Source organism: Nyctereutes procyonoides, unplaced genomic scaffold, assembly GCF_905146905.1.
Source record: "Nyctereutes procyonoides isolate TBG_1078 unplaced genomic scaffold, NYPRO_anot_genome, whole genome shotgun sequence".
NCBI classification, from domain to species: Eukaryota; Metazoa; Chordata; class Mammalia; order Carnivora; family Canidae; genus Nyctereutes; species Nyctereutes procyonoides.
The window spans coordinates 41086129-41100400 of NW_026575131.1; the positions used below are offsets into that span (position 1 = coordinate 41086129).

At 38.6% G+C, this 14272-nt stretch overlaps 1 protein-coding gene across 19 annotated transcripts in view; it reads left to right on the top strand.

The window, feature by feature from the left end:
• Positions 1-14272, top strand: part of MAP4 (microtubule associated protein 4) — a 192222-nt gene that overhangs the window by 50606 nt on the left and 127344 nt on the right. For 18 of the 19 annotated variants that reach the window (XM_055344044.1, XM_055344041.1, XM_055344045.1 and 15 more), the window contains exon 2: positions 8286-8527. In XM_055344044.1, the coding sequence (XP_055200019.1) occupies positions 8305-8527 (223 nt within the window). In that variant the 5' untranslated portion in view covers positions 8286-8304. Of the gene's footprint in view, positions 1-1555; positions 1632-8285; positions 8528-14272 lie in introns of those variants that run through there. The other variant, XM_055344037.1, reaches the window with a different exon arrangement.

A 14272-nucleotide genomic window follows, 5' to 3' on the forward strand; every position in this document is an offset into this window, starting at 1 on the left:
GGAGCCCAGTGCGGGCCTTGAACTGACGACACTGAGATTGAGACCTGAGCTGAGATCATGAGTCGGACACTTAACTGATTGAGCACCCCTAGGCACCCTGAGACCTGAGACCTTTTTATTAAGTTCAGTCATACCATTTTAGAATTCTGTTTACCTAGCTCCCTTGTTTTGTTGGTTTTTGTTATTTTAGTTCATCTTCTGTGCAAAGTAATCCACTAAGAGAAAATACACATATTGCTTGGACATGGTCCTTCCCCTTTGGGATCTAGCAGTTATAAGTGCCGTTGGCATATAAAACTACAGTACAGATTAGACTGTACTGTTACAATTGAAGTACAGATGAGGTGTTAGTTCTCCATGGTGCTGGGAGAAAAGATTTCAAAAGGGAATCACAGAAAAGGTGATAGTTGATGTGGGCCTTGATTTTAAGACTGACAAGCGAGCAGGAATGAAGAGGATTTGAAGTGTGGAGAACTGCGTGAACAAGGGCATGTGGTAAGAGATCAGTGATAGGCTTATAAAATGGCAGCTGGTTCCATGTGACTCAGGTACAGGGAGAGCCTCCATGGAAAACTGCTGATGGTTCTTGTAGGTCCTAGGGCAGGGTCTTGTAGGATTATATGACCAGGATATCATACTAAGGAGTTTGGAGTGATTTTTTTCTTAATAGACGTTGGAGTCCTTTCAAATCAGTTGAGGGCAGCCCGGGTGGCTCAGTGGTTTAGCGCTGCCTTCGGCCCAGGGCCTGATTCTGGGGAGCCGGGATCGAATCCCATGTCAGGCTCCCTGCATGGAGCCTGCCCCCCCCATTAATAAATAAATAAAATCTTATTTTTTTAAAGATTTTATTTATTTATTCATGAGAATGCACAGGGAGGAGAGAGAGAGGCAGAGACAGGCAGAGGGAGAAGCAGGCTTCATCACAGGCCCAGGGCGTGATCCTGGAGACCCAGGATTGAGTCCCATGTCAGGCTCCCTGCATGGAGCCTGCTTCTCCCTCAGCCTGTGTCTCTGTCTCTCTTTCTGTGGCTCCTGAATGAATAAATAAATACTTAAAAAAAAAAAAGTGACTTGTTTTTTTCTGGTCCTTTTTTTTTTTTGTCCACTGTTAAAGTGAAGGAATTGGAGCTTAGATTATTTGAGCTGGTCTTTTTATAAAAGCCTTTAGAGTTCTTAAGTGTTTAGAAATAATTTCTAGATAGGTGTAGGCAAACTCTGAATGTGTTTTGCTTTTAATTAGACTGAAGAAGAATGGGATGAATAGTGACATTTTAAGAAATACTTTTTTTTTTTTTACAATTTGGGGGGATTAGCTATTAAGAATCATCTTAAGATTCACTTTTTTTTTCTTAATTGAGATAAAATTGAAGAGTTGCTCTTAAGGATGGTTATAGCAGAAATGTAAGTGCTGTGTCATTGTCGTGTCTTGTTTTGGCGCACATTCCCAGACTTCAGCAGACATCATGCTGAGTGTATCACATGGCTAACAGTGGGAGGTATCTAGTGTGGATGATTCTTCTTGGAGAAATAGGTTTAAATTCACTTGTACAGAAACGTGGCAGGCAGGTGCCTGCTTAGAGGTCCAAAATGCATTTGGTTAGGACTGAAGACAGACTGCCTGGATAGTTCTCGTAAGTAAGAAGCTAGGCTTTCAAGCTTGTGCTGCAAGGTTTTCTGTATGTGAATGTGTGTGTGTGTGTGTGTGTGTGTGTGTGCATGTGCATGCAATGTTTTTATGTTTAAAGGACAGAGCTCCCTAAAACAGCAGTGGGAAAAGGAACTCTGCTTGGGGGACTACCTGGAAGTAAAATCCATTTGCTCTTCTATATAGGAATGTCACTGGGCAATGGCCTCAGCTATTCCAGTAATCAAGGGCTTTCTCTTGTTGCTAATCCTATGATGAACAGGACAAATGGTGGTTTTGAACAGAATCCTGTGGAGCCTGCAAATACCATCAGTTCATAATAGTACAGCTGTTGTCCTTGAAGTGTGTAGGGAGGTACCTGGGGGTGGAAACTTAATATATTCTACAGGGGTTTGGGACTTATTGCTAGGATAGTCAAGATGTTGCTGAGTTGTGCTTTTGCCATTCTGGTTCTGGGGAGGAGCAGGAGAAATTCAGATTAACCTCAGGGACCCTTACCTCTGGGTAAGATGATAGCTGATTCCCATATAGGTCCTTAATAAAGATTTTTTAAATATTGTTTTGATTGAAAGTATAAATCAATCTAGTTTTCTAGTTAAATAAATTAAAAGCAGAACACAGACACCAGACAAATAAGGTTCAGCTTGCTATGTAATAGACCTCTGAAAGAACTTCATTAAAACCAATCTGAGGAATAGAGTCCCCATTTAGTAATTGAAAATTTGATAGGCAAACTCAAAAAAAAAATCTCATGTTGAATATGAAATATTTGTGATGCAGGCTGTACCACTAACCATGTCAGATATAAATGGTCTCTGGAACTGGCTGGGATGTTGGGTTTCTTCCAAGCCTTAAGAACAAGAACTTCATTTTGGGCACAGCACTCTTACTAATATCCTGGGATAGAAGCTTAATTCGGCCTCCGAATTCTCTGCCATTTACATAGTCATGCAGAAAAAAAAAAGAAAGGAAGAAAGAAAAATATTAGCCACATAGCTTTTTAGTTCTGTATCTTGTCCATAATTCACCCCTACCCCTACTCCTCCCACCAAAATTGACAGTATCAATCATGGAGAAAATTTAAGTAAGCATTAGTAATGGTCTTCTGCCTTTAAGAATTATTATTAAATGTTTACTTACTAAGTTGGTTATTGGGAACTCAGGAGCATTTCCCTTAGATAACCAACTTTATAAATGAGAATTTTGTTTCTCAACTAGTCCAGCTGACTGTGAAGAAAGTTTCTTCCTTCTAAAATTGACAGGAGGTAATATTTTTAAAAGAGCTTGTTTTTGGCTCTGTATTCCTTCCCTTTCTTTGACCTCCAAGGGCCTCTGGGACCACATGCCCTCTCCCTACCTTGACACCTTATCCAGATCTGCATTGTTCCCTGAAATGTTCCGTGTTACTAAATTAGTATTCTCCCTTTTCACACTAAAACCCCAAACTCAGATACTTTCCATGGAATTGATTTCTGGGATTAAGAGGAAAGTTAACTTGATAACTAAATTCACACTAAGATGGAATGATGTACCTTCTGAGATGTATGTCCCCTTATCCCTCTTGAAATTATGAAATAGGATTCTACACTTTTGAAAAGAAAATGCTGGCTACCGCAAACGAATCTTGGTACAGATTTGACTAATATGACAGAGTGAAATGAAAATATGACCGTGGTTGTGAAAAGTGTTTCAGTGTGTTGGTGAGAATTAGGCTGTTCTTTTTCATCATGAGTTTTTTTCCCTCCACTTTAGCTTTTGAAGTAGCACCTTTGAGAGAGGAGAAGCCACAGGGAGGGGAGTAGATAGGGAAGGACAAATGCAGCCACAGGCCATTTGCAGAGTAGATTGCTAATGATAATTTCTCATGAGACAGAATGAGCACAGTTCTGGAATGAGTGACTAGTTGACTGTAGGTAAAACTGACCTAAAATTTTCAAGAGGAATTTTTGAACCTTAAAAAATTGCCTACACTTCTGTGTATTTAAATTAGATATGAACATTAATCTCTATAGACCTAGAAAGTGGTTTATTTTTATTTTTTTAAACGGTTTTATTTGTTTATTCATGAGAGACACAGAGAATGGCAGAGACCTAGGCAGAGGGAGATGTAGGCTCTGTGTGGGAGGTCTGATTCGGGACTCAGTCCCAGCACCCCCGGACCATGACCTGAGCCAGAGGTAGACACTCAACCACTGAGCCACCCAGGTATCTGAAAATAGTTGAGTTTAGTAACTAATTCCAGAGTCTGTGATCTAAAGTAAATCATACAACAGAGGAGATGCTTTGTGACTGCATCATATCTTCTTATTTACTCTGTATGAGTCCATGGCTATTAATAGTCAGAGGGTAGTCAAGAGACCAAAATTCTGTTCTCTGCTTCATCATCTTGCCATTTCTTGTCCTCGTTCACAAATTTTCAAAACTCTTCTCACCATGTAGTTTCACTTCAGGCACGTGGTCCAAATGAAAGATCAGCTGTCCAGAGTGCTATGCTCAAAAAACTGTGTTCTCTTGGTACCTGGTTAAATAATATGGGACTTATTTTCTGTCAGAGTGGTGTCAAGTCTCCTTTGATGTTAGCCAGAACTGGGTGGAGTTTCTTAAGCTCCAGTCAGATTTGCTCAAGCAGGGCACTGCACAGCGTTGAGTTTGTTTTTAGTCTCTCCCTTTGCCAAAAAGCTTTTGCCTTTTAATAAACCTGAACCCAGTTATATTTGGGAGCACTTGATATGTAAAAGTCACACATGCACATTGAGGATCTACGTGCATCTTGTTTATTTCTAACCTAAGTGATAAATCTAAATTATAAGCAGTTTACAGAGTAATCAACCTCAGGAATCATTTAACATAGCACTCTCATTTTACAGATTAGGGAACTCAGCCCCTGCCCATGACTCACTGAAAGCTTTAGATTAAACTGGTGCCCCAGGGAAGCATAGAAACTTCTGTACCCAGCTTTCTTTCCTTGCCTGCCAGGAACAAATCCTTTTAAAGGTAAAAACTTTATACAAATGAGAAAGGAATAGCATAAATAGATCATTTCTCTTAAGTAGATAGTCCTCATTCACAAGGGTACATATTTGAATCTTCCTGAATATCCAGATTTGAGAATAACGTTGTGTCGTATACTTTTGTCCATAAATTACATAACTCAGTGTTTTAAGATATAACTGAATATTAAGTGACCTTAAATAGTTCCGTAAGTGCGGAATGAAATTCACCCATGAATTCATTAAAATCAATTCTGGAACACTTGCAGAACCAGTTTAACAAACCTGTAGAACACTTACCGAATTTTTTATACTTGTATATATTTTAGAATAGAATAACTATAAAATCGAATTTAATTTATTGAAAACTGGGGCTTTCTGGATCAAAGCCAGTACTTTCATTTTCCATAAGTAGATTGTGTGTGTGTGTGTGTGTGTAAATCATACTTCTATTTATATGTAGTAACAAGAAAGGAGTATCTAAACTATGTTAAGATACAGATGCTGAGTGGTTGGCTAGATGCACTCAGAGCCAAATGACCTTCCTGCTTTTCAGCTAATTTTCTATCAGTTACCTTCTTAAGCTGCATTTAAGCTGCTATTCAAATTCCTTGTCAGCCCAGGATGTGGTTTGGGAGGTTGGGGTGGGGGTGAAGAGAGAAAGATTACAGTGGATAAAGAGCTGACCTTTGAGAAAATGCACTCACATAAATGAGATTTAAAAGATACTGTTGATTTTGTCTGTATTTTTACCTGTATCCTAAATTAGGAAGTTTGAGTGGATTGCATGAAAAAGGTGTCATAGGTATATATTATGGAAAAAATAGAGCTATTGTTAAAGATGGTACAGATGTCCTTTCAAGTGCTCTTTGACCTTGAAACTATTTAATTATAGACATCCTTTATCATTTTTGGTTCATAATAGATTTCTTTCTTTTTTCTTTTTTTAAGATTTTGTTTATTCATGAGAGACATAGAGAGAGGCAGAGACACAGGCAGAGGGAGAAGCAGGCTCCTTGGAGGGAGGCCGATTTGGGACTCTATCCCTGCACCCCAGGATCACGCCTTGAGCTGAAGGCAGATGCTCAACTGCTGAGCCACCCAGGCGTCCCCATAATAGATTTCAAATGCTAACTGGTGATAATATTTATCATAGAAAAGGGAAGACCAGTTGTTTTTTGTAGAACTTATTGACATTAAATTTGTCAGGATTTTTAAAAAGTTCTTTAATGAGTTATTTTTCAGCATTTTTCCTGGTAGGATCTGGAGAGACATCATACTTTATATGTAAAGTCGCCTGGGTGGCATATAGAATAGGACTGCCCATACATATTCATGTGTTGTAAATGGGTTATAAGTGTGCTGCTCTGTACTGAAAACTATGATAGGAACTTATGTGTGGAGACAGAGATGAAGATAGAATGACTGTACTCCTTGGTGTGTTCTTTTTCCTTAGTAAATTTAGCTGGAGAGAGGTAGACAGTGGAGGACAGTTTTAAAGGTGAGACATTAAAAATGGCTCGAATCACAGTAAATTCTGGCTTTTAAAAATTTGTGTGGAGGTAAGACTGGGTGTATTAGTTGAGATTCTTTGGTTGTAAGCAATAGATTGACTAAATTAGTTAAAAGAAAGATTGAAAAGTTGCTCACTTAGACTCAAGAAAGAAGACAACCAGGGCAACTGAACAGCTGCCATTTGGTGGGTCTTCCATCCAGGATGTAGTTATGAAATATTCCTTTTCCAACCATCCTCTTCCTGGTTATGTGTCCAACACTGCTGGGGTAACTATTGGTATCTATGGGGAGAGATAAGGAAGAAGGAATTTCCAGGCAGACAGAAGCAGTAGCTATCATTCTATGCAGCTAATGATTTTTCTTTCTTTCTTTCTTTCTTTCTTTCTTTCTTTCTTTCTTTCTTTCTTTCTTTCTTTCTTTCTTCCTTCCTTCCTTCCTTCCTTCCTTCCTTCCTTCCTTCCTTCCTTCCTTCCTCCTTTCCTTTCCTTTCCTTTCCTTTCCTTTCCTTTCCTTTCCTTTCCTTTCCTTTCCTTTCCTTTCCTTTCCTTTCCTTCCTTTCCTTTTTTCTTTTCTTTTCTTTCTTTTCTTTCTTTCTTCTTATTTATTCATGAGAGAGAGAAGAGAGAGCATGCTGTACAAGCAGGGGGAGGGACAGAGAGAGAGAGAGAGAATCCTCAAGCAGACTCCCTGCGGAACATAGAGGCCAACGTGGGGCTCCATCCCAGGACCTCAAGATTTTTTTGCCTGATCCAAAATCAAGAGTGAGACATTCAACCTAATGAGCCACCTGTGCAGCTAAAGATATCTAGTTGACTTACTTGCCTGGTCAAGAAAGCTCATATGTTTACTTATCTTTATGAGTCTCTCTTAAATTAGACCTTTTGAAAGCAGAGAGAGTACCCTGAACACTTTTTTTTTTTTTTTAAATTTCACCCTGCTATGTATATACTGGGAGCTCAGTTTACTACAGGCCCTTTGGAATTTTTACTACACTATTTCTGTATTTTCTGGGCTATTCACCTGTAGTTTTGTCTGTAGTAGATTATACTTTTAAACTTCAGATTATGTTTAAACATTGAGAGTCTGATGTTCTGAAGAGATAGCGATGTACATGATCACACAGAGGGGCTGCCACCCCTAGCTAATCAGGGAACATGTCAGTATTTTTCATGCCAACAAGGGCTAGATATAAATTAGTTAACAGAGCTATCCACAAGAGATTCATGAGGAAGTAGTATTTAACCTCAACAAAATAAATCTTTTGTTAGGAAAGGTGACTTCGTTCACCTGATAATAACGTAACCTTTTTTTTTTTTAAATGGGAATGTAATGTAATCTCTCTTTTTGTTTATTCTTTTAAGAATTATTCTGCGACATGATTTGGAAATGAGGATACATGGAATAGTTGATAAGTTTCTAAGACTTGATCAAAAGATGTGATTTGAGGGACGCCTCGGTGGCTCAACAATTGAGCGTCTGCCATCAGCCCAGGGCATGACCCTGGAGTCCTGGGATTGAGTCCCGCATCGGGCTCCCTGCATGGAGCCTGGTTCTCTCACTGTGTCTCTTCCTCTCTCTCTGTGTCTGTCATGAATAAATAAATAAAATCTTAAAAGAAAACAAACCTGATTGAGTCTTACTGGCTATAACTTTGGATAAATTAACTTTTTTTTTTTATATATTTAACATTTTTTTATTGGAGCACTTGGGTGACTCAGCAGTTGAGTGGCTGCCTTTGGCTCAGGTCATGATCCCAGGGTCCTGGGATCAAGGTTCACATCAGGCTTCCTGTGGGGAGCCTACTTCTCTCCTCCCTGTGTCTCTTCCTCTCTCTCGGTGTGTCTCTCATGAATTAAAAAAAAAAAAATTAAACTTTTTTTTAATTAATGAAAAGGGCATAATGGCATTTGCTTTGTTTACTTCCCAGAGATGTTAGAAATAGAGTGTTTACTTCGGGTGAGACTGTTAACTGTGCTTTAAGTTTCTAATCTGTGAAATGAGGGAGCCTTTTCTAGTGCTCAAGTTTTAGATTTTATTTCTTTTTGTTTATTGTTTAGAACAACTGAAAAAAGTTTCTTGGAATGTTTCCTTTTGCACAGTGCTCATCTTATGAAACATTTCTCCCCCTTCACCAGGCAGTTGCAGTGGTGCAAAATGGCTGACCTCAGTCTTGCAGACGCATTAACAGAGCCACCTCCAGAGATTGAGGAAGAGATAAAACGGGACTTTATTGCCACACTGGAGGCAGAGGCCTTTGATGATGTTGTGGGAGAAACTGTTGGAAAAACAGACTATATTCCTCTCCTGGATGTTGATGAGAAAACCGGGAATTCGGAGTCAAAGAAAAAACCATGCTCAGATCCTAGCCAGGTTGAAGGTAAGTAGTTAAGCTAAACTACCGAGAAACCAGATTAGGGATTATGTTTTGGTTCATAATCTTAGAAACCTTGAGGAAACTGAGTTGAGTTCAGTCGCTTTATCCAAATTTTGTTAGAAACCAAAGACGTAGGTTCATTACCCTTAGTTGAGTTTGTGTTTATGACACTGTAGATTACTTTCAATCTAAAGGTTTCTTCTGTAAAGTCTCAACTATTGTATAATCTGCCTAATTTCCTGAATTTAAACTGCCTGCTGTGCCTTTACTTTGAAAGTAGCTTTGTAAAAAGTCAGGTATATAAAATTCTGTGTTTATATTCAAGACTGAATTTGGAATGGAATCAGATACCACTTGTTGTCTTTGGGAATAATTCCAGGTCAGGATTAAACCACGGATTAAATCTTTTAAAAGAACTTTGCTGCTTTTATATATTGCTGGATCAGATTTGCTGTTTGTTTGAGGATTTTTGCATTTATATTCACGTGGGATATTGATCTGTAGTTTTCTTGTGATGCCTTTGTTTGGTTTTAGAATTTAGGTCATGCTAGCATCCTAAAATGAGTTGGGAAATGTTCCCTCCTATTCTGTTTTCTAGCATAGTTAATGTAGAATTGATGTTTTTGTCTTTAATGTTGGATAGACTTGGTCAGTGAAGCCACCTGGGCCTAGAATTTTCTTGGTCAGGTTTTCTTTTTTTTTTTTTTTTTTTTAAGATTTATTTATTTATTCATGAGAGACACACAGAGGCTGAGACATAGGCAGAGGGAGCAGCAGGCTCCTCACAGGGATGTGGGACTGGATCCCAGATCCTGGGATCCCATCCTGAGCCGAAGGCAGATGAGCCACCCAGGTGTCCCAGGTGTTGTTTTGTTTTGTTTTTTTTTAATAGGAATTCATTTCCTTTTAGAGATACAGAACTATTCAGGTTATTTATTTCTTCTCGAGTGAGCTTTGGTAGTTGTATCTTTCAGGGAATTGGCACATTTCTTCTTAGTTGTCAAATTGATGGAGATAAAATACTATTACCTGATTCCTTTAAAGTCAGTAGGATATGTTGTTAATGCCCCTTCTTTCATTCATTATCTTGGTAATTTGTGTCATCTCCTTTTTTCTTGATGAATCTGGATAGAGGTTTATCAATTGCTGATGTTTTTAAAGATCTAGCTTTGGATTTCATAGATTCTTCTTATTTTTCTGTGTTTTTTTTTTTTTCCTTTAAAGATTTTATTTATTTATTCATGAGAGACACACATAGAGAGAAGCAGAGACCTAGGCAGAGGGAGAGGCGGGCTCCATGCTGGGAGCCCCATGCGGGACTCGATCCAGGAACTCTGGGATCACGCCCTGAGCCAAAATCAGACGCTCAGCTGCAGAGCCACTCAGGCATCTCTCTTATTTTTCTGTTTTAAATTTCTGCTCACATCTTTAATATTTCCTTCCTTCTTGCTTTGAGTTGATTTGCTGTTTTCTGATTTTTTTAAGGTGACAGCTTAGATCATTGATTTGAAACATTTTGTCTTTTCATAATTGACACAAAATATTATATTAGTTTAAGGTGTACAACATGACTTCCTGTTTTATATCTTGTGAGATAACCACCACAGTAAGTCTAATTAACATCTATCACCACATATATTTAAAAATTTTTTTCTTTGTGATGAGAACTTTTTAAGATCTACTCTCAGCAATTTTCAAGTATACAGTATTGTTAACTGTAGTTGCCATGCTGTTTCATCCTCAGGATTTACTTACATTTTATACCTGGAAATTTGTACTTTTTGTCCACCTTCACCCATTTTGCCCACTCACCACCTCTTCTCTGGCAGTTATTTGAAATAAGGTTTTATTTTTTTTTTTATTTTTTTTTTTAAAGATTTACTTATTTATTCATTCAGAGAGAGCGAAGAGAGAGGCAGAGACACAGGCAGAGGGAGAAGCAGGCTCCATGCAGGAAGCCCGATGTGGGATTCGATCCTGGGTCTCCAGGATCATACCCCAGGCTGCAGGCGGCGCTAAACCGCTGCGCCACCGGGGCTGCCCTTGAAATAAGGTTTTAATGTTAACAAATTTCCCTTTAATCATGGTATTATAGTGTGTCCCATAGATTTTGGTATGTTATGTTTATAATTCTTACTCAGTTCAAATTGTTTTCTAATTTCCCTTCTGAATCCCTTTTGAGCCATGGGTTATTGAGAAATATGTTAATATCTCAAAATTGGGAGATTTTCCCAGGTATCTTACTATAATTGATTTTTAGTTTAATTCTGTTGTGGTCAGAAGACATCCTTTGAAATTTCTGTTCATTTCCGATTGTCATGTTTTACTTTATATCCAGAATATATGGCCTGTCATGGTCAGTGTTCTGTGAGTACCTGAAATAATAGGATGGTGTTACTGTGTGGAGTGCTCTTTTTATGTCAGTTGGGTCTAGTTGGTTGGTAGTGTTGTTTAGGTTTTCTGTATCCTTACTGACTTTATATCTAGTTGTAATAGATTTCTGAGAGGGAGATATGAGGTCTACACAGAATTTTGTGGATTTGTTTCTTTTGAATCCTTTGTATTCTCCCAATTTTTATTTTATTTTCTAAAGATTTTGTTTATTTATTCATGAGAGACACACACAGGGAGAGAGTCAGAGACACAGGCAGAAGAAGAAGCAGGCTCCATGCAAGGAACCCGACATGGGACTCGATCCTGGGACTCCAGGATCACGCCCTGGGCTAAAGGCAGGCACTAAACCACTGAGCCACCCAGGGTTCCCCTCTCCCAATTTTTATTTCATGTATTTTGAAGACCTGTTGTCATACAGGATTATATTAGTTTCAGGTGTACAATATAGTGATTCAGCACTTCCGTATATTACTCGGTGCCCATCAAGATAAGTATACTCTTAATCCCCTTCACCCATGATTGTTATGTCTTCTTCATAAATTGACCCTCTTATCATTGTGTAGTATCTCATTATTTTTGGTAATATTGTTTGTTCTGAAGTCTCATTTTTGTCCTGTTAATATAGCTATTGCAGATTCCTTTTATTTTTTGTTTGTTTTTTAAAAGATTATATTTATTTATTCATGATAGAGAAGGGGGGGCAGAGACACAGGCAGAGGGAGAAGCAGGCTACATGCAGGAAGCCCGATGCAGGGTCTGATCCCAGGACTCCAGGATCATGCCCTGAGCCGAAGGCACGTGCTAAACTGCTGTGCCACCGTGGATACCTGCAGCTTCCTTTTGTTTAGTGTTGACATGGTATATATATATATATTTTTTTTTTAAGATTTTTTTTATTTATTCACGAGAGACACACAGAGAGAGGCAGAAATAGGCAGAGGGGAAAAGCAGGCCCTGCAGGGAGTCTGCTGTGGGACTGGATCCTGGACCTGGGATCATGCCCTGAGCCAAAGGCAGGCGCTCAACCACTGAACCACCCAGGCCTCCCTGACATGGTATATCTGTTTCCTTTTACTTTCAGTGCATTCTTTATTAAGAAAAAGGGATTTCTTGCAGACACAATATAGAAGGGTCTTGCTTTTCTGTCCAGTCTGAAGGTCTCTGTCTTTTTATTGGTATTTTAGACTATATTTAATGCGATTATTCATATCGTTGGATTTAAATCTGTCATTTTCCTAGTTGCTCTCTATTTCTTCCATCTGTTCATTTTATTTTTCCTTCTCTATCACAAAGGTTTTGGATTGAGATTGAGTATTTTATGATTTTGTTTTTAACTTAAATATTGGCTTATTATATATATTTCTTTTAAAATTTATTTTATATTTGAGGTGACTGTGGTGGCTCAGTCAGTTGGGCATCTGATTCTTGGTTTCCAGTTGGGTCATGATCTCAGGGTTATGGGATTGGGCCTGCATGGTGCTCTGCACTGGACATGGAGTCTACTTGGGATTCTCTCCCTCTCTCTCCCCCTTTGCCCCTCCCCTTGCTCATGTTTTCTCTCCCTCTCTTTCTCTCTAAATAAATGAATGAATAAAGTCTTTAGATAAATAAAATTTGTTTTATATTTGACCTACTGTTTACAGTGTATATCTTTAATTTCTTCCAATTTGTCTAATTTTACATATATTAGTAACCTACATTGTCACTCTTTTTGCTTTAGACTGTTACCTTTTAGATTAAAAATATGAGAAATAACCATTTACAGTTAATCCCATTTTTATCATCTTGGGCATCCTGTTTCCTTGTATAGACCCAGGTTTCTGTCTAGCACCATACTCCTAATGACTGAAAGAATTCTTTTAACATTTTTTAAAAAGATTTTTATTTATTTATTTGACAGAGCAAGTGCATGAGCAAGGAGGGGAGTAGAGGGAGAGAGAGAGAGAAGCAGACTCCCTGCTGAGCAGGGAGCCCAACACAGCACTGGATCCCAGGATCCTGAGATCATGACCTGAGCCAAAGGCAAACTGACTGAGCCACCCAGGCACCCATCTTTTAACATTTCTTATAGCACAGGTCTTTTAGCAATGAATTATTTCAGGTTTGGTTTATGAAAAACAAGCATTCAGTTTTGGAAGATACCTTTCCAAGGTGTTTATTCTTTGTGACTTTTTTCTTTTATTTAGGAATATTAGTCTTCCTAGTTGGATAGTTTGTGATAAGTCTGTTATAATCTTGATCTTTGTTCCTGTTTTCCCCTGTGGTTGCCTCCAGGATTTTATCTTTATCTTTGGGTTTTGCATTTGGAATATGCTGTGTTTAGGTGGTATCTTGGTATTTGTACTGCTTGGGGTTCTGTGAGCTTGATCCATGCTTTGATGTGGTTCATGAAGTTTGGAAATTTTTGGATTGTTATCTTTTAAAAATATTTCTTTGCCTCATTCTTTCTCTTTTCTCCTGGGATTCCAATGACATTTTTATTAGATTTTTGGGTATTGCTTCACAGCTCTTGGATGCCCTTGTTTTTTTTTTTTTTTTTCCCTCCTTTTTGTTTTCTGTGTTTCATTTGGGCAGGTTCTTTGACCTATTTTCAAGTTCTTCGATATTTTCCCCCTGGTTCCATTAAATCTAATGTGGAGCCCTCAGTGGCATTCTTCAGTATCTTTTCTGGTTTTAATCTCTAGCATTTCTATTTGACTCTTATAGGTTCTTCTATTTGACTCTGTTGAGGCTCCCCATCTGTTCTTGCGTATTTTGAGTTTTTTCCACCGTAGACTTGAACAGTATTCATAATTATTTTAAATCTCTTGTCTGGTAAATCTGAACATCTGGGTAATTTCTCAGTCTGATTGTTTTGTCTCTTGACAGTATTTTGGGGGGCACTTTTTGCATCTCTTAATTTTTGAGTGAATGTGGAACTTCACATGTAAAACAGTAGTGACTGAGATAATAAATATTTATGCCTGGAAGTGGGCATGTCTTCTCTCTTATTAGGTAATTAATGTAAAGGGTTGAGTCAGTTTAGGCTAGGGCTGAGCTAGTTTCAGCTTTGTGGTTACTGTCTTCAGTGTGGCACTAGCTTCAAATTCCTGTATTCCTTGTGCGTAGAGTGGGGGGGGGGGGTGAGTGCCGGAGGGTTTCTATCAGTGTTTTTGCTCCACCCTTAGCTTTTGGTCTCCTTGTGCACCTGCGCCCCCGAAGGATGTTTGTTTCTATGTGTGCTGGCCCCTCTCTTATCAGAAAGTGCTAGCCTGGAAATAGATGGGAGTTTTGTTATCTTTGGTTTTTGGCCCTGGTGTAGGCTTAATTCTATGTGCATGGTTGAGTCTTTCTCAGTAATATCCCTCTTACAGT